The sequence below is a fragment of the Thamnophis elegans genome, chromosome 4, assembly GCF_009769535.1.
Source record: "Thamnophis elegans isolate rThaEle1 chromosome 4, rThaEle1.pri, whole genome shotgun sequence".
Taxonomy (NCBI): Eukaryota; Metazoa; Chordata; class Lepidosauria; order Squamata; family Colubridae; genus Thamnophis; species Thamnophis elegans.
In genome coordinates this window covers 588,556-616,260 of record NC_045544.1, presented here as the reverse complement: position 1 = coordinate 616,260, position 27,705 = coordinate 588,556, and the positions used below count along the sequence as shown (strand labels likewise).

General features: G+C 42.0%; 1 protein-coding gene across 7 annotated transcripts; it reads right to left on the bottom strand.

Moving 5' to 3' along the window:
* FBXO25 (F-box protein 25) lies at positions 1 to 27,488 on the bottom strand. Of its 7 annotated transcripts, none has more exons than XM_032215678.1 (11): positions 27,439 to 27,488; positions 25,535 to 25,677; positions 18,371 to 18,468; positions 15,582 to 15,631; positions 14,678 to 14,770; positions 13,549 to 13,642; positions 12,771 to 12,955; positions 11,739 to 11,921; positions 10,749 to 10,892; positions 8,825 to 8,851; positions 1 to 1,132 (listed from the first exon to the last, which is right to left on the bottom strand). In XM_032215678.1, the coding sequence occupies exons 2-11, from the start codon at positions 25,669 to 25,671 to the stop codon at positions 1,043 to 1,045; spliced, it is 1,101 nt and encodes a 366-aa protein (XP_032071569.1). In that variant the 5' UTR covers positions 25,672 to 25,677; positions 27,439 to 27,488; the 3' UTR covers positions 1 to 1,042. The 7 variants fall into 7 exon arrangements, with proteins under 7 accessions (XP_032071569.1, XP_032071570.1, XP_032071572.1 ...); XM_032215679.1 differs by lacking the exon at positions 27,439 to 27,488 and adding an exon at positions 27,315 to 27,432; XM_032215681.1 differs by lacking the exon at positions 27,439 to 27,488 and adding an exon at positions 27,319 to 27,432.
* Between the last annotated feature and the right edge of the window lie 217 nt (positions 27,489 to 27,705).

Here is a 27,705-nt window from a genome sequence, read left to right as displayed (position 1 = left end):
TTAGAAGATGAAATTATTTATTCAGGTAGAAACTTAGATTCAATACACGTGGTGGTACATAACATAAATCCATGGAACATGGAAATGGTGGTTTAAGAGTTTCTAAACACTGGAAGTGCTTGAAAATTTGCCTTTCGCTTCTCCTACCAATCCCATTCTCAGAGTAGCCATGACGGCATTCAGATTATCTTCCACTTCAGAGAAGCTAGCCAAGATGTTCACAGCAAAGCTTCAACAGCGCTCTTCAAACCAAGTCCCATTCTCTCAAAGCCCAGCCGTGATCACCTATTTTGCTCAAAGCGGTTAAGACTTGAGGAGACATCAGTGAGAAGACTGGGGAAACACATACACCGCTCACTCAACACACTTCATTGGATGACATCTAGAAAACAGTGTCTTGGCTCAGCAGCCAGGATACCAACAGCTCACATTATTTAGGAGACAGGCAGATGGGGTGGAATTAATGGAAGGTATTTTAAGAAAATAAATACTGTGCTGAACGTATTTACAATACGGAATTGCTGGCTTTGCTGCACAACTGATACACAGGACATTTTGCCCTTGTTTAATGCTCACAATCAACATGATATATACATAGAAACCCTAAGAGTATCATGGGAGTATTTACAGGATGTACCAACTGGGTATATTTAGAATTGGACAAGTAAAAAGAAACTCATCAGTTTCTTCATTCCAGTAACAACTGAACTCCAAACGTCTCACCGAAACTCAAAGAAAAACATGAATGTGTTGCTGGCTATCAGCCAGAGAGCCCGATTCCAATTATTACTTTCACAGAAACCTCTCTCTCTCTCTGGTATATCTTCCCTTCCTAAGTGAATTGTCTTTCTCTTTTCTTCCTCCTGAGAAATTGAAGGTTTTAATGGAAGTTCCAGCAACTCTTCTATTTGACCCTGATTACACTCGAAACACATCAGGAGAACACACACACACACACACACACACGAAACCCCCATTCACAGACTGCCTGGTGCTGCAAACCTTTTACAAAAAACGCCTCGGCCTCGGCCCCGGGTTGCAGTTAAAATTTGAAGAGGTCTATGAAGTGCTGCGGGGAGACTGGTGTGAAGCACCCGGTGGGGTCATTGGCTGTGCAAGGGTGACCCGTGTCCTAAGGAAAGGAAAAAGACTGTTATTCTTGTTATGGACTAGAAAATTGCTGGCCACCAAATGGGACTTTGTACAGGAAGCAGCACTGAGACAAAGGAACATCTGGGTCAAAGTCTCCTGCGTCTATTTTTAAATCAGAACTGAGGCCAGATCAAAACATCTCTCCAGCTCTCAGGCCCCACAAACAATTCTAGAGCTTAGGAATGCATCGCTTGTAACCCAAGACACAACTTACCCTCTTAACATACTTGCCAAAAGTTTTTCTTTCAGTACGAAACAAGAGGGAGAGATTGCACTGGTCTTTATTCCTAGCCTGTCAGCTACAGTAAACATTTACTTGAAATATATGGGAATAATTGTTTTGCATGTACTTAAGTCAATTGGGCCCTTTGTTCAGTCCCAACCCCCCCTCCGAAACTGCAGCTTCCAACATACCATTCAAAGGCCAAGCATAATTCTTGGCTGGGAAAAAAAAGTTGATTTGATCTCTCCTAGAAAGATTTTGGGAAATACAGGTAGTCCTCAACTTACAACCATTTGTTTAAAGACAGAAATTACAATGACCTTGAAAAAAGTGGCTCACAACCTGTCCTTGAAGTTACATCCATCGCCTGCTCCTGTGGTCATGTGTTCACAATTTGCATTTACCACTGGTTGCAAGCAAAGCAACCTTCCAGCAAGCAAAATCAAATGTACACTGAGATAATATGCACCAAAGACAAATTCCTTGGGTGTCCAATCACACTTGGCCAATAAAGTATTCGATTCTGTTCTGTAAGACAGATGTATTTATTAAATTATATCCCACCTTTATTATTTTCAGAAACAGTTCAAGGCGGTGAACATATCTAATGCTCCTTTTTCTTCCTTTTCCCCACAACCACCACCCTGTGAGGTGGGATGGACTGAGAGTCAGTTGGCTTTCATGCCTGAAGCAGGAGCTGAACTCACAGTCTCCTCTTTTCTAACCTGGTGCTTTAACCACTAGACCAAACTCAGATTTGTGATTTGCTTAACAATTGTAGTAAAATGTTCATAAAATCAAGTCCAGTCACTCAATGACTCGCTTAATGACTACAATTTCCAAACTCCTGGCAGAGCTAGCTTGGAATTGTCAGGCTTAAAGCCTTCCAAAGGCCCCACATTGAAGAATAATGACAGGGCGTTGTCACTTGGCTAAAGAGCTTTCAAAAAGTTCATGAACTAAAATGCATCTGTGATACTAGGCTCATATAACCTGATCAATAATTGGGTAATTTGCTTATGTTTAAGTTTGTGGAACAAACCTATCCATTTGCATGTAAACTATGATTTATGGCTTAGCACAATCTGGGACCTTAATCACCTAACACTCCGAAGTGAGCTACTTTGAATCGGAGCACTCTGCCACACAGGAAAACCAGAATTTCTACTTGTAATGCGCTCTTCTCATGAAGCACTTAAAAACTAAAACAAACAAAGTCTCACACTGAATGATTGTTGCTTTCTATTTCCTTAACTACCACAGAGCAATACATTTCCCCCAGTGCTTAGATTTTCAAAGCCCTTTTATTCATTCAGAACAAATGCATGCAGCCACCAGGTCATTTAAGACAAAAAAAGTCATCTTGTGATGCAGATCTCTGCACGGATCTGTTTTGATAAATGGCTGAGGCTGACTGCAGTGCAAGAATCCTTTTTAACTCTTGCCCTCCTTGTCTCTTTCGTTTTCTAAAACCCTCCTATTATCCTACAATCCCCAGTTCTAGCAAGTAACACAATATTGCAAGGAAAATAAAAACCAACGGCATAGTTTATCAGTAACCTTGACTATCACTACGTGTTGTATCTTTTTATTCTTGATGAATGTGTTTTATTCTCCCTATGTACACTGAGAGAATATGCACCAAAGACAAATACCTTGTGTGTTCAATCACCCTTGGCCAATAAAGAATATTCTATTCTATTCTATTCTACTCTAATTCTATATGTGTTTCTACAATTCCAATGAGAGAAAATCATTCCTGGTTTCCAGTTAATTAGTATAAGGTCTCCTGCTGAAGCCAGGGGTTGGACTTGAAAACTTTACTTATTCTATGTTCTATGTTTTCAGTTGAAGGCATCCTGGCTTCATAATCCAGATGTCATTTAAACACACACACAACCCCCTTCCTTTCTTTGCTTTTTTTCAAAATTAATTGCCAGGAATAGCAAGTGTCCCATTTCTACCCATGAATACTTAAAAAAAAAAAATACCCTAAGCTCATTAGCTAAAAAGAGAAACAAAAACATTTACCAAAATGTTTAGAGAAAAAGATGGGACTTTTGCTTGTTTGTTTGTTTTATTGAGCTTGTATGCCTCCCACTCCCGAAGGACTCCGGGCGGCTTACAATAAAACAAGGGAGGGGGGATAGTACACAAACAACATATTAAAATATACAACAGTCACAATTTCCGAGGGGCTGGATATTTTGAGAGCCCCCTGGCCTGCTGGAGCAGCCAGGACTTAACGGCTTTGCGGAGGGCCGGGAGGGTAGTGAGGGTCTGGATCTCCACGGGGAGCTCGTTCCAGAGGGCTGGAGCTGCAACAGAGAAGGCTCTCCCCCGGGGAGTCGCCAGCCGACATTGGCTGGCAGATGGGATCCGGAGGAGGCCTAACCTGTGTGATCTAATCAGTCTATGGGAGGTAATCGGCAGGAGGCGGTCTCTCTCTTTTGCCACCCACGATGCCACAATAATTGTTGAAAGGCTACATTTTGTACACTGGAGTAGAATATATTTTTTATTCAATCTGGAACACTTTTAAGAATCAATTATTGACACAATTGTACAGGGTTTTTTTTTTAATAGAGAGAAGCCTTGTATCCTTCATCTCAAGAGGCTTCATGAATTACTTTTTGTGAAGATTTGTGGCAATGTGCCAACGTAAAGTGTTCCTTATTGAATTATTGTTCTGCAGAGTTAATCTCCACCTAGTACTGGGATCAAACTTACACATGAACAATAATGTAATCGCCCCATCTCTCTTGTCAAAACACAAAAGCCTTTTTATATCAAGATCCTCAACTTTTGAGGGCTGGTGGATAAATCTGGAATTTTAACACCTTGCAGCTGGAAAAAAACATGAAGAATGAATTTCCCCAATAGAAAAATAACAGCAGCCTTACTGGATCAGAACTGAGAGTCCTCAAACTTTCTCTTTAAGGTAAAGGTAAAGGTTCCCCTCGCACATATGAGCTAGCAGTTCCTGACTCTAGGGGGCGGTGCTCATCTCCATTTCAAAGCTGAAGAACCAGCGCTGTCTGAAGACGTATTCGTGGTTATGTGGCCTACATGACTAAATGCCGAAGGTGCACGGAACACTGTTACTTTCCCACTAAAGGTGGTTCCTATTTTTCTACTTGCATTTTTACATGCTTTTGAACTGCTAGGATGGCAGAAGCTGGGAGAAGTAACAGGAGCTCAGTCCATTACGTGACACTAGGGATTCGAACCGTCGAACTGCTGACCTTTCTGATCAACAAGCTTAGCCATTGAGCCACTTTTCTCTTAGTTTGTAATATTCTGCTCATCTGGTACAGGTAGTCCTTGACTTACAATCACAATTGTGCCCAAAATTTCCGTTGCTAAGGAAGACAGTTAAGTGAATTTTGCCCCATTTTACGACCTTTATTTGACACAGTTGTTAAGTGAATCGCTGAATTTGTTGAGATAATAGCACGGTTATTAAGTGAATCTGTTTCTCTGTTGTCTTTGCTTGTCAGAAGGTTAAAAAAAATGATTTCATGACTCTGCAACCATCAGACATACCTGCCATTTGCCAAAAGTCTGAATTTTGATCAGGTGACCATGGGGAAGCTGCAATGATCATAAATGTAATAAAACAGTCATAGGTCACTTTTTTTTTAGTATCATTGTAACTTCAGACAATCCCTAAATGAATGGTTGTAAGTCAAGAATTTCCTGTATTCTCTGCCTCACAGCGGCCAACTGGAAAGTATTTGGAAAACTCCCAAGCCCAGAATTGTCAGCTAATGGTTCATTTCCCATCAACCGGCATTGGAAGTATTAATTTAGGAGTAGAAGACAGCCCTCAATATCAGCTCTCACTGACAACTTCCATCAGTTCAGTCTGCTTTTATGAAATATTATTTATTTATGAAATAAACCGGCTTCAGGAAGTTTCATAGCTTAATTACGTGCTTTATCAAAAGCATTTTGTTCTCTCATCCTAGGCATTTAATTCCAATAAATATCACCTCATTTAATACGATGGAAGGAGAAAGCATTTTGTTATATTATCCCTGCAATTTAAAGTTATACACTGCTACTCCTTTGTTCTGGGCTAAAAGAGCCCGGTTTTTATCTGGTAAAGGAGATGCTCCAATCCCTTTGGTGTCCTTTCCGCCATTTCCAATTTTATAGTTTTCTTTTCCAGTGTTCAAACGCTGCATCCAATCCCCCAAGTGAAGCCTCACCTGAGGCATCTTTTAGGCTTTTCAACACCAGCGGTTTTATTTTCAGTCCTCCTCCTCCTAACCACACCCAGCGAGGTTTTTGCTTCGTTTACAACCACTGCCAGTGGGTTGACATATTCATCAAATTGTTCACTATGACTCCAAGATTCCACTCCTCATCACTCAACCACTGCCAAGTCAGTAGCAGTGGCCAATTTCTCTGGGCCAGCATGCATTATTTGCACAGAATAGTTTTTGCCATTCTGAGGCCGCCCAGGTGAGAGAGATCCTTCGGGAACTCTTCCTACTCTTCTCTTGATTTCACCATCCTGAACAGCAAACATGGGTATGTCATTACTCAGCCCTAACCCTCAATCATCTGTGTAAAGATTAAAGATTTAATTTCATCCATGATCCCTGGTGGGCACAGCCTTGCACACCTTGTCAATGGGAGGATTTTCCATTTATTCCTACTCTGCTTATTTTAAGCGGTTGCCAGTCCATAAAAGTGCTCTGTCCTCTTATAGGACAATTGACTTTGTTTAGAAACCTTTGGAGATGGCGTTTGCCAAGAGCTTTTTTCAAATCCAAATATAGACTATCTATTAGATCACCCATGTCTACAGACAATACCCTAAGACAGTGTTTTTCAACCACTGTGCCGCGGCACACTAGTGTGCCGTGACATAGTGTAAGGTGTGCCGTGGGAAAAACACTTTATATATAGTCAATGTAGGCACAGAGTTAAATTTTTTTAACATTTTCTAATGGTGGTGTGCCTTGTGATTTTTTTCATGAAAAAGTGTGCCTTTGCACAAAAAAGGTTGAAAAACACTGCCCTAAGAAACCCTAACTGACCAACCCACCACCCAACTCACATTCTTTCATCTATTGATCAATCGATCCATCTTTTTGCATCTGAAGACACATTATTTTTTACAAAGTTCATTCTTTGAATACAGAAATATCCCTCTTAATCATTCTTTTAACCTTTGATATGTTAAATACGAAGATATATTAAACTAACTGAAATGACTTTCAATCTATTTTGAAGAAAAGAGGAAAAGAAATTAAAGAGAAAGCTGTAAAGTGCAAGAAAAGAAGTAAAAGAAAAATAAGAGAGAGAGAAAAAAGATACAAAAATGAGTTCCAATATTCTTCATGGCAGCTGTAAGTGAAAACATATTTTAGTTCCTTTCTCTAAAGTTATATTAAGAGTCTCTTCTTTCTGCCATTTATCCTGCCTAATTATCAAAAATCATGAGTTCATTTCCCCCCCATTTCTCTGCATACAGGGAAAAAATATTGTGTTTGTTCTTCAGACTTTGAAAATAGCCGATGTTAAAGTACTTATTTTTTGTGAAAAGATCAACAATTTTGTATTTAACTTCTTTAAGAGCTGCTATTTAGTTTGTCAGTTTGACTTCTCACTTCAATTCTTGTTACCTCAGTTAATAAAATGGCGGCTCTCGTTTGGTGCGGCTTGTTAGGAAATAACCCTTTTCCAAAAGGCAAACCGCTGAGATTGTTCTCGCCAAGCCCTCCCGTCCCTGCAGGGTGTTTTCTAGCATCTCTGGCGACTTCTCATTTTCCCTCCCCCAGTGGGAAAGTGCTCCTTTGTGTAAGTCTCTGCACTTTAACCCACACATCATTTTTACTTTCCAAGAATGCTTCATAAGGCCCTAAGATATTGCTGGACCTTTCAGGCAGGCCAATTTCAAATAAGTTAAAAGATTTGTTTTTTCAAGAACAGGTAAAACCTGGGTGGCTGCAAGAGAAATATCTCTGGAATTGCAGTTCAATTTTATTGAGTTTGTGTTACATTCTAAACCATCAAGTTCGTTCCCTATCTTCCCATAAATTATTTGAATGATAGAAACGTTGTTGTTGTTGTTGTTGTTATATCTTCAATTCGATTCACAGTCTGGGATTGGTAAAAACTTAACAGTTCAAGTCTAACCAAGGACCTAAGAGCTGTTAAGGTAACTTCTGAACCTATCAGGAGATTCAGGTCTAATAAATTCAAAATTTCCATGTATCTAGGCAGCTCTTTGGGTATTGCTCCAAGGTTTCCTATGACTATTGCTACAACCATTGATTTCTTCCTCCGTAGTCGCGCAACTTCAATTGCAAATCATGATTATTTCTTCTTCTTCTTCTTCTTCTTCCTCCTCCTCCTCCTCCTCCCCCTCCTCCTTTGAGAACCTCAGAAGCATGAGAAGCCACACCTGTGCCTAAGTAGGCATTTCAACAATTCTCACCCCCATGAACTCTTTTTGTGGGGCAATTTACAATAATAAGAGAGCAGAAAGCTGAGATTTTAAAAAGCCCAAATCCCAGAAAGGGAAACAGTCCACATTGAAGCAAAACAATACAGTTGTTCCTAAAAGGTTGTCTGAAATGCTAATTTTTTTTTGGGGGGGGGGCTGTTAGGGAGATTCTCTGTCCCAGATCTAGAGAACATGGCTTATAAAGCTCTTATATTATGACTAACTATATCATGTATCTAACTGGACCTTACTGGGGCTCAGAATGACCTTCCCCTACACAGATTTCCTCGTTGATTTTATTATGTGTTTCACTTTTCTTGCCATGAATAACCCACAGTTAGAATGTCAAATCAGGAGGGAGAGAGAGATGCACACATGCACACACAACCATTCAGCATGCGGGTTTAGTCGTTCTCTCAACTTAGTCTACTTCCCAGCGTTGCTGTATAAAACTGAAAGGAGGAACACAGGCCATTTAAAGTCCATAGAGGACAGGCACTTTACAAATGCCATTAAAGCTCAAATATGCTCCTCACGTGGCTTTCTGCATATTGGTGCCCACGTGTAACAGACTGTGTCCAAGACTGGACTGACGAATAATTGAGGGAGTCAAAGTCAAAAATCCACTGGCCTTTGCGTAATGTGCTCTTAATTCCCGTAGGCCTTAGCTAAAACTTCCATAAATAATCTGAAACATCTCTTTCAGAGGAAGGCACATGAAGTGCATGTTAACCAAACTTGCCATTTCTTCCATGTGGAAGTGGGCAAAAGGTTGCAATTTAAAGCGCCCTTTCCCCTATAAATAGATAACTCTACACACATCTGGATTCTCAAGTTAAGGAACACAATTCTGGCATGCCAACAATTATTAGAACAGCATGTTCAGGGTTGGAACATTCCACTTATAAAGGACACATCTTTTCACTTCAGTTACAACATCATGGACACAGAAGAAAAAGCCAAGTCAAAAGTACGATGAAAAGTACCTTGAATAACAAAGCAAGTTGGTAGTCCTTTTGAGGTCATGGAGGAAGAGACAGGAAGGAGGGCAGTGAAACAAAAGAGAGGAAGATTTTATTGGACAGAACCAATACGCCAATCATGGTTATAAAAGTGTTCTGTGCGCACTACTGACAAACAAAGACTGAAGGGAAAACTTCCCCTTTCTTGGGGAAAAAATTAAAAATAGCAAATTAGCAACTTATTTCTTGGAAGCGAATGAGCTGAAACCAATGGATCCGTTCCCCTTATCAATAAAGGAAAATGTTAGACATAAACCAATAAAGAGAGAAAGCTTTTAAGATGGCAATTAGTCATTGCTCTTGACCAGACCTATTATTATCAAGTCTTTAGCCCCATTTGCACCTTTTCGGTATGAGGCTTTTCTTGCCCCACTTCCACGACTCAAAGCAGCTGGAGGCACGTGAACGACGGTCACTGAAAAGGTCGGGGCTTCTTATAAATCGGGCTGAAAACGTCCTTAGGATCTGCAGTGGCACAGTGCTTAGAGTGCAGCATTGCAGGCTATTTCTGCTGATCACTACTGGCAGCAATCTGGCAGATCGAATCTCACCAGGTTCAAGGTTGACTCAGCCTTCTATCCTTCCGAGGTGGGTGAAATGAGGAGCCAAATTGTTGGGGGCGACAGGCTGACTCTGTAAACCCCTTAGAGAGGGCCGTAAAGCACTGTGAAGTGGCATATAAGTCTAAGTGCTATTGCTATGTATTATGCTTGTAAACAACACAAGGCAGCCAACACACCTAATCCTTCTTCCTCCTATTTTTCCTACAACAACAACTCGGTGAGGTAGATTGGGCTGAGAAAGAGAGTGAGTAGCCCAAAGCCACCCAGCTGATTTATGCTGGATATCACACGGAGTGCGAACCAATGAAATATATGAGCATCTATATCAGAGGTGTCAAACTCAAGGCCCATGGGCCCGTGGGGTGGTTAAATCTGGTGCCTCTGGCAGCCAAAATGGGGTGTGGACCCCATTTTCAGCCTGGACGATCTCCTGAAGCATTCTGCCGGCCAAAAGAGGATTGGGGGGGGGGGGGGGCAGCAGGGTGCTGAAGGTGGTATCCGTCCCATCTCTCCCCCTTGGCCACCCCCACCCTCTGGGCAGGCCGTGGAGGAGAATGCTGATCCGGCCCTTGAAGAAATCCAGTTTGACACTCCTGATCTATGTTCTCCCTCCAGAATCAGACCGCTACTGGGGAATAGCAGCAAAGAAAGGTAGGATGTCCAGGAGGAAGCCGGGTGGCAGATAGGACTTCAAATTACAGTATATTTTTATGGATGAGATTTAATAGCCCACCTCACCCATGTCAGGAAGTGGGAAAGAGAGTCCCTCTTCCTCAAGATTTGTAGCTGCAAAGGTGAATAGGGATCATCCCAACAATGGCACAGGAATTCCTACATTTTTCCTATAAGCTTCAAGTGGCCAATAAATATTTCAAGCTACACAAGGCCACCGGGATAAAACTCATCCCACTTGTTCTGGACGCCTTGGCTTCCAAACACAAATTATTTGCTAAGTGTCGCATTTATTTAATGGATCTGTTTGCAAAGCCAACTTTTGCATACTCACTACTGTCTGAGAGTAGGGAAGCGTTTGAAAGGAAAAAAGAAAAGTAAAACTATGTTTGCCAGACTATCTAGCAACATCAAAGCTGCTTGCAACTCTGACTTTGGTATATTCTTAATGAAATATATACAGTATATTCGTAAAGTGATTTCTGCAGGCATATCATTATTCCTCACAGCACAAACCTGAACTCTTCAATCACATATCTTATTTGGAAAGCTATTTATGTACTAGAACAAGGATCACTCCAGGAGTCTGTGAAGTCGATATTAACACACAGCTAATAATTTTTCTTTACTCCAAAGTATTACATAGTTCTTACCTTCCAGAATAGAATACTGCAGTGACGACAAAATTGCAAGGTGTCTCCATATTGTTCCTTTATGGGATAACATTTCTGAAGTGCAAAATACATCAGCTTCCAGTCAATATGACCTTTTTCTGACAAAATAAGATGCCTACAAAACTGAACATAAAAAGTGACATTTGAAGGCAATCATGTTTCATCAGCAGTTAAGTCAGATAACAATAATGGAACAGAACTTGTACACATCAGAAGAAATGTTTTAGAAAATAATTTGTGAAATAAGTTAGGGGATTACTGACTTACTTTTTTCTCCCTGTCCATCAAATTATTGTTAGGTTATGGCATGGCAAGCAATGCTAGGCAAATGTTATCAATTATTATACCCTGTTTTCCTGAAAATAAGACTTCCCCAGATAATAAGCCCAATCAGGCTTTTAAATACATGCGCTAAAATAAGCCCTCCCTGAAAATAAGCCCTCTCCGAAAACATTGCAACCCACCAGCCGCCATTAGGTGACCACGCTCGCTGCTTCCTGCACCTCCAAAATAATAAGACTTCCCAAAAATAAGGCCAAGTGCTTATTTCGGGGGTCAAAAGAAAACAAGACCCTGTCTTGTGTCTGGGAAAGCACAATAGACTCTTATTAAAGCTAAGCAAAACATGGGTATAGACCAGTGTTTTTCAAACCTGGTAATTTTAAGATGTATGAACTTCAACCCCCAGCATTCTCCAGCCAGCGTGAGTACATGTTCTTTACCATTACATTTATACTTAAATGGAAGTAAATTCTGCTGAAACCAGAGATTTCTTTCTGATCCACTATGTTTACTATGTACATAAGAGAGCAAAAGAGTACTGCTAATGGTTGTTCATACTTCCTTCTGGAACTGCAAGCAAGTTGGTTTCCTTTTTCTTTCTCCATTTTTCCCCCTGATTCTTTACATAGAATCAGGTTTCAGAAGCTGACTAAACAAAAGTAGATGCACAATAAAACTTTCTCTTACTTGTTTTTCAGCAAAATGGTATTGGCACAGCTTTTTCCATAACTGCCTATCTTCACTGAGCATATATAATGTTGGAGTCACTTGTCCTAAAGTAATGATATCCCATCCATCTGAAAATCTATGTAAGATGTTGTTCAGCATATGTAAAGGAAGATCGCTAAGTGTAAGTCCATTGTTGATGTGCTGAAAATCAAAATCATGACGCTTAATTGTCCATTAATTTAAACATCAAGCATAAACAGGATTTAGAAATGCTAACATTTATATCAAAAGCAAAGCTTAATAAATAAGCATGATATTCTAAAGTGAAAACTAAATGTTCCAATAATTCTGAAAATTAGAAATAGGCTAAATATATATTGCCGTACAGGAGGGGTGTTAAACTGGTGGCCCACAGGCAGGATGCGCCACGTGCAGGCCACGCCCATTCTGGCTCTGTAAAGGCAAAAAACATTATGCTACGTCAGGTGACGCGATCGAGTTTGACGCCCTTGTTGTGCAGTATACTACATTTCCAGGTGCTCAAAATATTATTAAGTTATTAGAAAGAATAGGATTTGTGTAAAAAAAAAATCCAGTGCTGAAAACAAAACCTTGCCCATTTCTTCAGATTTTAGCTAGATTGCCATTTCTGATTCTCAACAGATCATCTATTTTACATTAAGATTTTTTTTTTATTTCATGCTTTCTTGTCCTAAAGAACAAAATAAGGCGAGATAATCAATGGTGAAATTCAAACATTTTTATTACCAATTCGGTGTGCGTGGCTTGGTGGGCGTGGCAGGGGAAGGATATTGCAAAATCTCAATTCCCACGCCACTGGAGCCAGTCAGAGGTGGTATTTGCCGGTTCTCCGCACTACTCAAAATTTCCGCTACTGGTTCTCCAGAACCTGTCAGAACCTGCTGAATTTCACCCTTGGAGATAATCCTTAATGAGATTCTCACAGAAAAGATGCCCCACTTTGTCTCCCAGCATTTCCAAATGATTCTTCCAGATTTATATAACAAGGGAATAAAAAGCTGGGTGTACCTTGGTCATCTGAAGATTACTGAGCTGCTGCTGCCACATAAGGATAGTTTCCAATCGGCAAATCCAAATATTGATGTTTCCTACCAGCACTGATTTCCCTACACTCCTGATCAATATGCAGAGGGTGGAACTCAGGTCCTGAAGAAGATCTTTAATCAGACGTGGGTTATACTGGTCTTCCAAAACTTGGAATGGGAATTGAAAGATATATACAGGTGGATGAGTAAACCCGCTTTTAAATATAGTGTACAAACTTTTCATTCTCTTAGCTAAAAGAGAACCTGCTCCAAATGAACAGGTAATTTGACCCAGCTATGTAATCCTTAGCTAGCATTCATCAGCTCTACAAATAACATGAATAACCCTACAGGGAGGCTCAGAATGGGACAACTCGCCACAGCCAACACTTTGTGGCCAACTCACCATGGCCAACTTGACAGTGGACAACTTGCCATGGGACAGGTCGCTGCAGGACACTTTAACAATTCTATTTAATTATTTAAAATAAATTTAAAAATATTTTAATGTTTGCCATTCACATTTCATTTCTGAAATGTGGGACGTTCTGTCCCTCCTTTTGCATCCTTTTAAAAAATGATGCTACTCCATCATTTCTTTGATATCAGTGCAACTCCTGTCCTCCTGCAGTGAGTCGTTCTGGGGCAAAATGGCTGTGGGGACTTGGCCCCATAGCGAATTCTCACAGACCCCGGTTGGCAAACTTTTTGGGGTGACTGAACAAACCTGGGATTCTGAGAATATGTGATGCAAGCTTTACCTTTTTGAACAATTTTATCCAAAATGTTGAAGTAGTTCTTTTGAGCTGCACCACTCAAGGATGTCAACTGGGACTTGGCTATTAACTGCAGAAGCTAAAAGAAAACAGCCACCCTTAAACAGTACCTAAAGTCAAATGACACACATTAATCACACGAAGCTACGGCTAATCAAGCGGAGTGCAAGTGAACAACTCTTCTGAGGTTCTCAAAAGCAGCCGGCCTTTGAATCTGTGCCTTGCTCTCCTCTGCATGGGTACAAATTCCCTTTTGAGGGTCACAGCAGGAGTAACTTGTACCTTCTTCACCTGCCTACAGTCGCTCTTAACATCAGGAGTTACTTTAAGAGCGACACACAATTCCCCTCCAATTTTAATCCTCTCAACTTCAAACCAAAGGCACTTCCTGAGCGATAGTTTTGTCAGATAAAATGCCATATTAAAAGGGAGTTTTCAAGTTCCTGCATAGCAGATATGGGGGGGGGGGGAATGAACTCCTGCAAAGCCATTCTCTTGAAAATATTTTTGAAGTCTAGAAAATGTTTTTGCTCTACTTCATCAAACATCTATGAGGGATATGCAAATATTATTACTATGCTTGAGCCATTTTAAGCACATTCCAATCACAGCACTTCCCGCTGATTTCAATAGGAGGATTAAGAAAGTCAACAAAAGCCACCGGGAAAGGAGGCATGGTCAGATGCTCAATACGTCTGAATATTTAATTTAAAGATACTTAACTGAATTTCAACATAATCCTAAGCATGTTTAATCAAGTAAATATATTGAGTGAATCCAACTCCATGGCGCAGCTAAAGCGCAAAGCAGTAACTTTAGACCATGTGCTGATTAATGCTGTTGGCCAAGGGGTTCTCTGGGTGAGAGAAACTTCTGGGAGTACAGAAGCTTCTTTGTAACTACTCCGATAATAATATCATCCATTGAGTTGGGATGCAAGTAGTTAGGTAGTGAAATTAATGCAAGATTTAGAGCCAGGCCATCTGAATATATTATGCTAATCAACATGCAGATAGCTAGTGAGAACTTGTTCTGAACCACTTCAAGGTCAACAGCATATGGCACGTTCATTATAAGAATTAATTCAATCACAGAGCCACACAAAACATCTTACTTTAACTACGTAATTGAACCTCCGGATGTCCTGAATTGCACTTGAAAAATCCAAGCGATTGAACGCTTCTCCCAAAGTGCAATAGCCATGCCTCTTGAAACAAAAAAGAAAGAAAGAAAGCAGATGTTAGATATGCAGAAGGACCTGTACTAAAAAGGAGAAGATGAAGCAGGAATAAGAAGTTACACAAGCTACACAAAGCGTGATCCACACAGCGGCTGATGCACCGGTTTCTAAGCTGCCTAATTCCTCAACATCTTCACCACAGGAGTTCAAAGGAGGGAAGCCAAGAGGAAGTTTCTACATAAGCCTAACAGGGCTCATTCCGCTTCTGCACTGATGAGGCATGGTGGCGCAGTGGTTAGAGTGCAGTACTGCAGGCTACCTCTGCCGACCACCGGCTGCAGCAGTTCGGCAGATTGAATCTCACCAGGCTCAAGGTTGACTCAGCCTTCCATCCTTCCGAGGTGGGTAAAATGAGGACCCAGACTGTGGGGGCAAGAGGCTGACTCTGTAATCCACTTAGGGAGGGCTGTAAAAGCACTGCGAAGGAGTATATAAGTCTAAGTGCTATTGCTACATTCATCCGTGGCAAGTCTTCAATGCCTAGAATGTTTCTTTTATCTCTCACGAGGGAAGGTCCACATGTAATGTTGCACTTTAAATCAATTAAGATAACAAATATAGGTATGGGAAGAAAAAAGGAAAAAAAATAATTGATACTGAGGCTCCTCAAGTCTCATTAGATATTTTTTTACAGATATTATGAATAAATCGATCAACCTGTTCCTATCCTGAAAAAGAGTTAACATTTGTATACCCCTTTCCCCTTTCTCCAACTGCAAGAGGAGATGCGTTAAACGAGGGTCTCCTTTTGGAAACAGTTACTGTACAGGAGACTTACTTCACGGGTGCTTTCTTTATGAACATATATCCAGTTTTCACGATAAAAACCTGAAAACAGAAGCACAAACTCACTGAAACACTTCAAGATTAGGATGGATAACATTCACCCTTGCCCACATTTCTCTTCTATGCAACTCATAAATTTCTCTGGCTGAATTTAAAGTGACTCACACCAGAGCATTAGCGAGCAGGACTGTAGCCATTTCAAGCAGGCTTCTGGTGTGAATCAAAATCCAGTGCTAATGTAAATATCAGTTAAGATTTAATATCGATCAATCAAGGAAGTTTTGTCTTAAGGCTCTTCTATGAATGATTCCATTGAATCCACGTATCTGACCATGCTGTCCTGTCAACTAGATTATTCAATAATTATTCAATAAAGATGATCAGATGTACGTACAGGACAGCTCTTCGACATTGCTGTCATTCAAATCGAGAGAAAGGGATCAAACAGTCTCTTTGGACCAAAAAAATAAAGTAAATCAGTGTTTAGATGGTGTCCTCATCGACATTACCGGTACACACCAGAGGTGGGTTCCAAACCGGTAGCGAAGGTAAGGAAATTTCATGCCTGGTACACACTTGCAGTTATTTCACCTGCTACCAAATCTAAGAGTTCAGGATGGGGGAAGAGACCAAAGGACAATATTTACAGTTTTGGCTTAGGATGAAATTACAATCAGTGGAGCACGGAAGGTAATATTGACTCAATACACGTCATATCAACTGGAAAAAGGAGGTGTTAAGGTGAGCTATTTCTCTTTCTGTTTAGTTGAATGCTCTCACTAAGCTTTTTACTTAAAACAACTAAATTGTTGTAGACTTTGGGAAAGACTGTGATTCAACAAATTGACCAGCAAAAACTGCCTCACTAATCACAACAGAAATGTAATTAGCATACCAGTTCTTCTCACGTCTCCTCACTTTCCTCTAGTTAATCACCATATTACACTGAAGTGAGATTCTACACAATTTAAAAGCTTTTGCAGCCACCTTTAAAAAAGGGAAAGGTCCAATTTTTCTCTGGGCCAATTCAGACTCCCCTTTTTAAAGTGGAATCAGTCCAACCAACAATTCAGATTTATATTCTAACTAGAAATCAGTATATGACTTCCTGGACTGATCTGGATTGCTGTAATTTTATGTTTCATTGTAAAAATGCCAATGTCCTGAGATCATCTGAAGGTGAATTTGACTAGGAAACCCACTTTCAATGTCACATTTTGGTCTTTAGCCACATCTACTAATTCGTTTTTGATTCTACCTCAGAAAATTTCAAGCTTTCAACCAGGGCTGTGGATGCCTCAAAATACTTCAGGCAGGGCACAAGCAGAGAGCTTCACAGTTAGTTAGTTAGTTAGTTAACTACTGTATTTTTCAGAGTATAAGATGCACCGAAGCACCAAGGTTTTGAAGAGGCAATTTTTTTAAAAAGTAGGTAGGTAGTTAGAGGGATAGAGAGGGAGAGAAAGAAAGAGAAATACAGTAGGTAGGTAGATAGAGAGTATAGATAGGTAGGTAGGTAGATAAAGAGATAGAGAGAGAAATAGAAAGAGATAGAGAAATACAGTAGATAGATAGGGAGAGAGAGAGTAGGTAGGTAGCTGATAGGTAGATAGAGGGATAGAGAGAAAGAGAGAGAAATACAGTAGGTAGGTAGGTAGGTAGGTAGGTAGGTAGGTAGGTAGGTAGGTAGATGTTTCCAGGTGTATTTATCCATGTGCTGAAGAAGGAAATCGCTGACAAACGTTAAGACTTTGTTTCTGCTGGCACAACACTTGATCAATGTAATTCTCATCAGTTAAAAAGGAAAAAAAAGTTTTTGCACTCTACAAAACTCTGAAAAACGGTGAATTTTTTACAAAAACGGGCCCATTTTTTTCATATAAAAGGCATGAATAGACTTGGGGAGGCTTGCAGAGTGCTCGGGGGGGGGGGGCAAAAAAGAGCAAAAAACGGCCCGTTTTTCATGAAAACGAGTCTGGTTTTTTGTCAAAACAATTGCATGCAAAGCCTTATGGAGCCTTATAGAGTGCTGCTGGCGGCTGGGGGGCAAAAAACGGCCCATTTTTTTCTCATTTCTGCCCTCCCCAGCCCTCAGGAGCTCTCTGAAAGCCTTCATAAGGGTATGCACGGCCATTTTGTTGAAGGGGCGTGGCTTCGGGAGGCAAAAAATGCTGTATTCGGTGTATAAGACGCACCCAGATTTTCAGCCTCTTTTTTGAGGACAAAAGGTTCGTCTTATAATCTGAAAAATACATTAGTTAGTTAGTTAGTTAACTTTATTGCACAATGAAATTAAATGTCATCTTTAGTGTACATCATACATAAGAAAACTATAAAAATAAAACAAAAACTCACATCCTTCACATTCTTTTTCATGTCATGACCAACCTTATTAGGATCCTCCAAAAGAGAAAATTCTTAAAACATAAATTTACATATATACGTGTACAGTTGCTTTAATAAAGGTTTAATAAAAGAGCATTGAAAAGTTGCTTCAAAGCTCACCCGGTAGAGAGCAGAATAGCCTTGAAGGGCAACTGTGTGAGTCAGATAAATCCTTCGTTGCTTTTTTTTTTTTTTAAAACAAGAAGTACTTTGGTGAAAATCCTAACTACATGCAGCTTTTTATGCACATGTACACATACAGAAGAATCCTTACCTAGATTGTGCTTCTCACATACACAAGAATTTTTTGGGCAGACTTATAAGAGGTCTGCGAGGCACAAAAGTTATTGTCAAATTGCAAAGGGCATTAAACACTGAAAAATAATTTTTGCTTACACTGAGATTTTGCAGTGTTCCTAAAGTGATCCTTTTTCCTTTTCTTGCTTGCAAATTCACACTCGGTGCTGCATATTTCTTCATCGCTGTTCAAGAGGCTGAAAGGAAACCACAGAGGCCATGCATGAAATGTGTTTGACACAGGGAAGAGCCAAGCAGGCTGCATTCAAGCAATATTTAAACAAGCACCAGGGTGGAGCACTTGGATGAAGTCACTCGCAAAGACAGAGATGTCTTGGAAGAAGAAAAGAGCTCTCTTCTATTTACCAAAACATTCCTGGCCTCCAGGTATAGATGTGTGGAGACACGTTTCACACAGAGAATGGTTCCGATTCTGTTATTCCACTTTGACTTAAAAGATGCCACATGTTTAAACAGGCAAATCTTGCTAATTGGAACAGATGAATATATGAATTATTATTGGTATAAAGTAGCAATTCACGTAATTCCTTACAAGCAAAGTAATTAAGTTAACAATAGCTCAGGCACCACAGAGAAAAAGACCGTTCCCAATAAAAATTATATCCAAGGATCATACAATATTTTATGTTTGTTTTAGATCCAGTATTTTGTGCTATTCAAGATATTTTTAAACTTCCTTCAAATATGAGCTTAATGTAAAAAGTACCAAGTGATGTGTTAAGAATGTGCACAGTGTTACTATGTGAGACAAATACATTAAACAGAGGTTTGCATTTAAATAGTGGTTTTATCTACAAAGAATATATACATACACATACTTCAGTCAGACCTCAAACAGCAATCAGCTATTACAGTATGGAAGCACAGAGAGAAAGCTAGAGATATGCCCCAACAGGGCCTCTTCTTATTATTACAGGCTCTTAAAGTGATATCAGCCCAAACACCTTGCTGACTCATTCCAGTATTACATCACCCTAGCAGCTGGTCAACTCTTAAATCCGTACCCTGACATGATCGATCTATGTGAATTCTATAATTACACATTCAATTTTGATAAAGAAAAATTTAAAAACAGTCGTTTGGTAAAAAGATACAGCAAACTTTTATTTTTCCAGAACCCAATCCAATATGGTTTGGTTTGCTGACTTCACAAATATTGGAACTATAAATATAAGCAATGCAACAACATGAAAAGAAAGGTGCTACTTTGCTATTTTTATTCTTTGATGCGAAAATTGTGTACAGGAATTTTCTCCATTCACTGAGCTCAGTATCAAATGAAAAGTATGTATCACTGTCAATTCAGATTTAAGAAACTCAAATACTGTATAAGGTGAACACAGTAAGCATCAAAGAGAAAAAGAACAGAAGATGCAGGGACCCACTTCTGCCCACTTCTCTAGGAATAAAACAGTAACTATTAAAGCAAAGAGGGTGTCACAAATTCAACGTTGCAACGGAGCCAAGTTTTTGAAGAGAAAAAAAAATTCTCTTTGGATTTTTTTTAAAATACAACTACAGCCAGCCATCTGTGGCATAGCAATTATCTGCTCCGTATAAATCTAAATCTAAATCAGAAGTAGATTCTTCCAATAGCAAATTTTAATGAAAACTATCTCAATAGGAAAACAGATTCAGCCCAAGCGCTATGAAGCACAAGGCCGAAGACCTTGGATTTATTTCAAAGAAAGAAATGAAACCTGACATTGCTAACTTGCAGTCAGCTGGGACTTTAAGTTCGCGTCCATTTATACAAAGAAAAATCTGCCAAAATACCACAGAAAACAGCAGAACAGATCAGCCAGAAGAAAGAATAATTCAGGTATGAAAGAGGCGTTTCTCTACTACCAAGGAACCAATTTAAATTGATTTAAATGAAATAAGAGAAAACATCAGGAATACCCCATCCAATCCCCATCTATGCATTGCTGCATGCCCACAAAAAAATAAATGTGGAGGGGCAGGAAGGTTAACGGCCTTCCAAAAGCTGCTTGAACAAAGTACCTGCCACTCTTGGTCAGCAGTCCTGCTTGCTGGGCACTAGGGAACCGGAATTCTAGCACTCTGGCTCTTGAGAGGAGGATGTCATAAGGGCCATGATGATGGCAGGGTGGTTAGTGGTTAACACTTAAAGCAGGGGTGTCAAACTGGCAGCACATCGGCCAAATGTATGACGTGCAGGCCATGCCTACTCCAGCTCCACAAATGGGGAAAACATTGTGAAATGTCACATGTGATGATGTGAGTTCGACACCCGTGACTTAAAGGAAGCAGACAAACAATCCTATTCTTCTATACCTGAGCAGTTTTGTTTAAAACACAGCTATGAAAAGCACAACCTTGTTTGTTATATTTATTCCCAGGTGAAAGCGAATTTACAGACATGCTGCAGTAGGTACAAAGTTAATACAGAAGCAAACTATGTTGAAAGTGGTTGGGTGAACTCATGAATGAAATAGCCCAATGCAGCACAGAAGACTCAAAACCTTTGCTGCAATTAGCTGCAATTCATCAGCTACAAATGGCAAGCGGTGTGACTATTACTCAGAGGCAAACTATGTGATCCAGCTGTGAAGAATAAAGACAAATTTTTGATATAATAGGCATGGAGTTTCTCCCAAAATATAGGATTTGGAGAGTTAAGAGGCGCCCTACCTTGTACACATCTGGAGAGCTTCAGGCTAAACAGAATGCTTTAAATCTGCAGCATTTTTAGCATAATATGTTGAGAAATTAACTTTATTTTGCCCATACATAAAAGCTCACTGTTAAGCAATCTAAGCTGGAACACTGTAAATAACTAGTTTCCTATATTGTTTGAACTTGTGTTTTAAAACAAGCCAGATATTAAATCATGAATTACCGTATTTTGGAGTATAAGACGCACCAAGGTTTTGAAGAGGCAAATTAAAAAAAAAGTAGGTAGGTAGGTAGATAGAGGGATAGAGAGAGAGAGAGGGAAATACAGTAGGTAGGTAGGGAGAGAGAGAGAGTAGGTAGGTAGGTAGCAGGGGTGGGGTTCCTGCCAGTTCTAAGCTCTTCTATAGAAGAGGTTCCACAAATCTACAGTGCCGTTTAGAACCCGTTCCAGCTCCCTCCCACCACCCATCCGCACATCATCAAGATGAAATGCGAGAGGAGGAATTCTGGGAGTTGAAGTCCACAAGTCTTACAGCTGTCAAGTTTGAACACCCCTGGGTTTTTTTTTCTAAAGGGTTAGGGGTGGAAAGGTCTTGTAACTTGACAGCTTTAAGACTTGCGTGCTTCAAATGCCAGAGTTTCTGAGTCAACATTTTGGTTGCTAAGCAAGAGCGTTATTAAGTGAGTTTCACCACATTTTACAAGTTAGCCATGGCCACCCAGTCACATGGCCGGCAAGCCATTCCCACCCGGTCACATGGTCGGCAAGTCACTCCCACAAAGCAAGACACACCTACAGAAGGGGTTCTAAAAAAATTGGAAACCCACCACTGGTAGGTAGGTAGGTAGAGGGATAAAGAGAGAGAGAGAAATACATTAGGTAGGTAGGGAGAGATAGAGAGTAGAGAGGTAGATGTTTCCAGGTGTATTTATCCATGTGCTGGAGAAGGAAATCGCTGACAACCTGCAGCACCTAAGACTTGTTTCTGCTGGCACAGCAGCTTGACCAATCTAATTCTCATCAATCACTCTAACTAAAGAGCTTTGCGAAAGGAAAAAAAAAGTTTTTGTACTCTGCAAACTTCCCCAAAATGGCCCTTTTTCACGAAAACGGGCCCATTTTTTTAAAAAGCATGCATAGCCGTATGGAGGCTTATAGAGTGCTGGGGGCTGGGGGGGGGGGCAAAAAAGGCCAGTTTTTTGCTCATTTCTGCCCTCCACAGCCCCCAGGAGCTCTCTGAAAGCCTCCATAAGGGTATGCATGGCCATTTTGTTGAAGGGGGCGGGGCTTCGGGAGGGAAAAAAATGCTGTATTCGGTGTATAAGACGCACCCGGATTTTCAGCCTCTTTTTTGAAGACAAAAAGGTGCATCTTATACTCTGAAAAATACGATACTTATCCAAGGAACCAAGATTTCTTAATTTGTTCAAGTAAACAAATGGACTGTATGAACATGCTGGTAAAATAGTAAGTTGAATTATAAACTTCAAGACTTTCATACTATACCAGGGAGGCTTAAATGCGGCCCGCAGGTCCGGCCTGGAACTATCAAAGGACAGGCCCACAGTGCCTCTGCTGGACAAAATGGGCTGTGTGCCCCCCCCCCCCCATGGCCCATTTTCAGCCTCCCTCGTCTCCCGCAGCACTCTTCTAGTCAAAAAAGGGCCACGTGGAGGCCCCAGGAGACCTCCACATGGCCCGTTATTAGCAGGCAGAGTGCTGCTGGAAGCCGGGAAAGCTGAAAATGGGCCACATGGAGGCCATGGAGGTTGAAAATGAGGCGGGGGGGGGCGCACATGTCCCCCCATGCCCTGTTTTGGCTGGCAGGGTGCTGCAGGAGTCATCCGTCCCATTTCCCACCCTGCTCCCTGTCCCCCCCATCAGCTGGCGGGGAACTACAATGCTGATCCGGCCCGCAAAGAAATCCAATTTGACACCCCTGTACTATACTGTTTTCCAGATTCTTTGATAGGGTTACAAATATCTAGATGATTGCTAGATGGCAGCAAAGGAAGCTTTCCTTAATATTGCTTTGCCATCATTTAGCAGTCACTTGTATTTTTGCAATGTAGCCCTCTGGTTTTTAATTTTACCTTTCATCTAAAAGCAAAGTTCACCATTGCCTTCCTGTTACTATCAGTGATTTTCCATCAATTATAGCCAATTTTGAGAGTTACGTTATAGTCCAGCCTTCCCCAACTAGGATCCTTCTGATAGACTGCAACTCTAACCAGTAGAAATCCTGGGAAGGCCAGCATCCTCCAATACAGAGAATGCTCATTGGGAAAAGATGGCACAATTAAACAAGGAGGAAAAAAAGCCCCACGTAAAAAATATCTTCTTGTTCCACTAGAAAAGGTTGGTGACTACATCCAACGACTTCTGTCCTTGTATAAAGAAATATTTAAAATCACCGACTCTTCTTTCCTGCAAAAGCACTCTCGTTGCTTTTTTTGCTAGTATTGGAAAATTAGAGTGTGTATCTTCAAGCTGTTATTTCTTGAACATCTTTTGGGTGAAAAATACCATTCCTCCAAGTCTGCAATTTCATTTTCCCCCCCAGCTCAAACCTAGTTTTAGCAACATGGGTCCCACAGCCCACCTTGTATTTTAAATACTGAAGTCCCCATGGCAACACTGCATCAGATAATTGGGTTGTTACATTACAGATGAACACCATGATATTTTAAACAAATACAAGCAGTTTTCAGCTCTCCTTATCATACCCAAAATGGATCTCACCATGAAGGGTACACGGCTTGTGCAATTACTCTAATAATTGATTGAAATGTTTAGAAACAGCAGGAAGGTATTAGTTTTTAACATTCACATGATCACAGTTGGTTTACACCCCAATTATGTAAGATTTTAAGCTGTGTTTCAAAGCAGCCATAAGATCTTTTGCAATTAATTGTTGCTGGCTGTAAAACGTTCCACTGAAACCTGCAAATGGTTTATCCCAGGGCTGTCAGACTCATGGCCTGTGGGCCAGATGCAGGGCCACACCCGATGTTTAGTGAATGGGGGAAAACCTCCGATACGCCACATGACACCCTGAGTTTGACACCCCTGCTTTACCCCAAGAATGGAGGGTTTTTTTTAAAGTGTAAAACCCAGAAACAATTCTTAACAAACAATATCAGGGCTTGTCTGGCCTTGAGGAAAGTCTACAAAGCCTGTTTCCTGGGTATCTTACTAGGGGATCAGGACATTGCATCAAAAAACACCACACACACACACACACAGGCCTGTCATTTAGGCAGGCTGCAGTAACCCAAGAATGGCAGGTGAAGGTAACCCAGCAGCAGCAGCAGCAGCAGCAGCAGCAGCAGCGTTTGGTGGGTGAATCCAAGGAGGCTCTCACTGTCTCAGGTATCTGAGCAAAGAGCTCTTCAAGGGGGCCTCAGCAAGGAACCCCCGAATCCCACTCAGCAGAACGCTGCCTCTGTTCGGCAACTCTGCTGCCTCTGCACCATTGACACAGGCAGGTTGCCTCAATAAAGACTCCTGTTCAGAGTGGTCCATTTTTCCAAGCCTTTTCACAGAGATGCCGGGCAGGATGGTTCCAGGAGTGAGGCATCCCCCCCCCCCCACAGGTGGCTTGCTTGCAATTATACTCAGGCCTGGATGTCTTATGAAAAAAACAAAGATCTTTCCTCCAACAAAATGGCGTTTATTCCCACATTAGCAGAGGTGCTTTTCAGCCGGCTTGGACTGGTTCAGACAAACTGGTAGCAGAGATCGCAGGTGGGCCCGCCCACTCGCCCCGGCTCTATGCCGTCCTATTCAGTTGCGTTTCTGAGGGCGGGCGCATGTGCAGAAGATGTGCGTGTGAGCAAAGTGCATGCGCAAAAGGCCGGGTACATGTGCGGAAGGTGCGTGTGCGTGTGGGGTGAACTGTTGCTAAAAATAAGTGAAACCCACCGTTGCACATTAGATGTGGGCTTCATTACCAGAGTGAAACATCCACCCATTGAAAGCACATACACACAAACCAAAGTCCAGAAGAGCAAAATTACAGGTAGTCCTCAACTTACAACAATTCACTTAGTGATCAGTTACAACAGCCCTGAAAAAGTGACATGACCATTTTTCAGAGTTACAACCGTTCCAGCATCCCCATGTTCATGTGATCAAAATTCAGGTTTGGCAACTTATTCATATTTATGACCGTTGCTATGTCGCAGGACCATGCGATCACCTTTTGCAACCTTCTGACTAAGTCAATGGGGAAGCAAGATTCACTTAACCAGGTAACTAATTTATCAACTGCAATGATTCACTTAACAACTGATGCAAGACAGGTCATAAAATGGGGCAAAATTCACTTAACACATGTCTCACTTAACAAAAAAATTGGGCTCAACTGTATGCAGCTGCAATGCTGAATGACATGTTGAACCATCCACATTGGGATGCAACCGTTGGCTCAAGATAGCTTCCTCTGTGGACTAAATAAGATGGACAGTATGGCATTGTTTGTTTGTGTGTGTGTGTGTGTGTGTGTGTGTACAGCAGTTTTATACTATCCAATTATTCTAGGATCCAGCTTATGAAGAACCCCATCTTCATTTGTCTAAGATGTCTCCTGGAAAACTTACATAGCATGGTTGATGTCATTAAGTGGATTGCCTTCGTCCTCAAATTCCGAGCTGCAAGGGTCACTTCGCTTCCAGCCATCTTCCGTTTTAATCCATCTCCATCCTGGAGATCGCCAGTCCTGGCCCAGAAAAGGCATGGTTTCCTTGAGGAAACAAGCAATCAAGCGAATTAACCATTTTGCTCTTAGGCAGAGGTGAACTTTAGAACTTCTTGCAAGGAAATTAGTTTGAGAGACACGGAAGCTGAAAATGACAGCAATCAGCTGATTTTGACAGGACCCATCTCCTTTTTGCTTAAGGTGCTGTTGAACTTTCAACTGCAAGTCAATGCTGGGGATACATCACATTTTCCAGCACATGTTCTTGCAAACACTAGGTAAGGATCAATGAACTGAGGCTGGATTAAGGGGGAAATTACTATTACTGTATTGTGAGCAGGTGGATTAAAATATGAGGAAATAATATTGTTATGGAATCAAACTTTCATTGTGGATCATGGGTGTCAAAAAAGCCACATCATGTTGCTGTCACATGATGTTTCATGACTGTTTTCCCATTCGTGGAGCTGGGTGGGTGTGGCCTGCGTTTGACGCATCCGGCCCATAGGCCGCCAGTTTGTCACCCCTGTTGTAGATGCCCCCCGTCACCACTTTCAGGATAAGGGAGATCAAGACTCTGATCACCTTACACGAACTGACAGTCCTCCAGAAACTGACCCTGGAGGATCAGCAACAAGGAGGTGGGCTTAAGAAAACACATGTTCAAAGGAGAAGGAAGGGAGAAAAAGGAAGGACAGCGATGTGAAAATATTTCAGCAGGTTGTTGCAGGTGGGCAGCCAAAAAAGCCAATGCAATCCTAAATTGCATTAACAGAGGGATACAATCAAGATCATGGGAGGCACTGAAACCACTGCATAAAGCCTTAAGTGAGACCCCACCTAGAATGCTGCATCCAGTTTTGGTCACCACACTATAAAAAAAGGGTGTTGAGACTCTAGAAAGAGGGATGAGAAGAGCAACCAAGATGATTGGCGGGAACTGGAGGCTAGAAGAACTGGGCCTGGCTAGTCTAGGGAAGAGAAGGGCCAGGGGAGACATGACAGCCGTCTTCCAATATTGGAGGGGCTGCCCCAGAGAGGAGGAAGGGGGTCAAGCTATTGTCCAAAGCAGCAGACAAGGCCAGACAAGGAAGAATGGATGGAAGCTGAGCAAGGAGAGAAATAAGGAGGAATTTCCTGGCAGAGAGAACAACCAACCCATGGGACAGAAGTTGCCTCCAGAGGCTGCGGGAGCTTCATCCCTGGAGGCTTTCGAGAAGAGACTGGGCTGCCCTCTGTCAGGAACGGTGCAGGGTCTCCTGCTTGAGCAAAGGGGTTGGGCTAGAGGACCTCCAAGGCCCCTTCCGACTCTGTTAAATCTGGGCTTCTGACCAGGTTCCTGAGCTGCTTCCGAGTAGCCATCGCGGGACTCGGCTGTGCCCAGAGGCCACTTGGCCCATCGCAAGGCGAGCTTTTGTTTGTTCGCCGTGTCGAAGGAGACGGTTCATTCGAGGGGAAAGGGCCGCGCCACCAACTGCTTTTGCCTGCCGACCTTCCTTCGCCGTGCAAAAAATAAAACCCAAACCGCCGTGCAGCTTCTCTCTGCTGGGACAGGTGGGGCGGCGGGGCAGCGATGGGAAGGCAGCCCCGTCAGCCGGAGGATTCCTCCCCCGGATTGCAACGGGGAACACAAAAGGCTCCCTCGGCCGCCCGAGCGAGAGGCAGAGGAGTCTCCGCCATACCGACCGCCTCTCTCCGCCAAGGCAGCCCCTTCCTTCCTTCCTCCGCCGGGAGCAGCGTCCTCTCCCCCCGGTCCTCTCCCCCGCCGCTTCGCCCACGGCAGCGGGGCCCTCCCGCCTTGCTCACCCGGCCAAGAGCGGCGGCGGCTCCGACGGTTAATGTTATTGTGAGGGGAGGAGGCGACGCGGAAACTCCCCCGGCCCCGCCCCCTTGCCTTTCCGTCATTGGTCCGCCGGCGCCGCGCTTGTTGCCATCCGGGATCCCGCCCAGCTATTGGCTAACGGGCCGTAGTGCTTTTCTCCTCCCCCCCCCCCGCCCGCCCGCCCAAAGGGTTTCGGCCTCACGTGACGAAGAAGCGCCGGAGCACGTGCCAATGTTTTGGTCGGAAGGAGC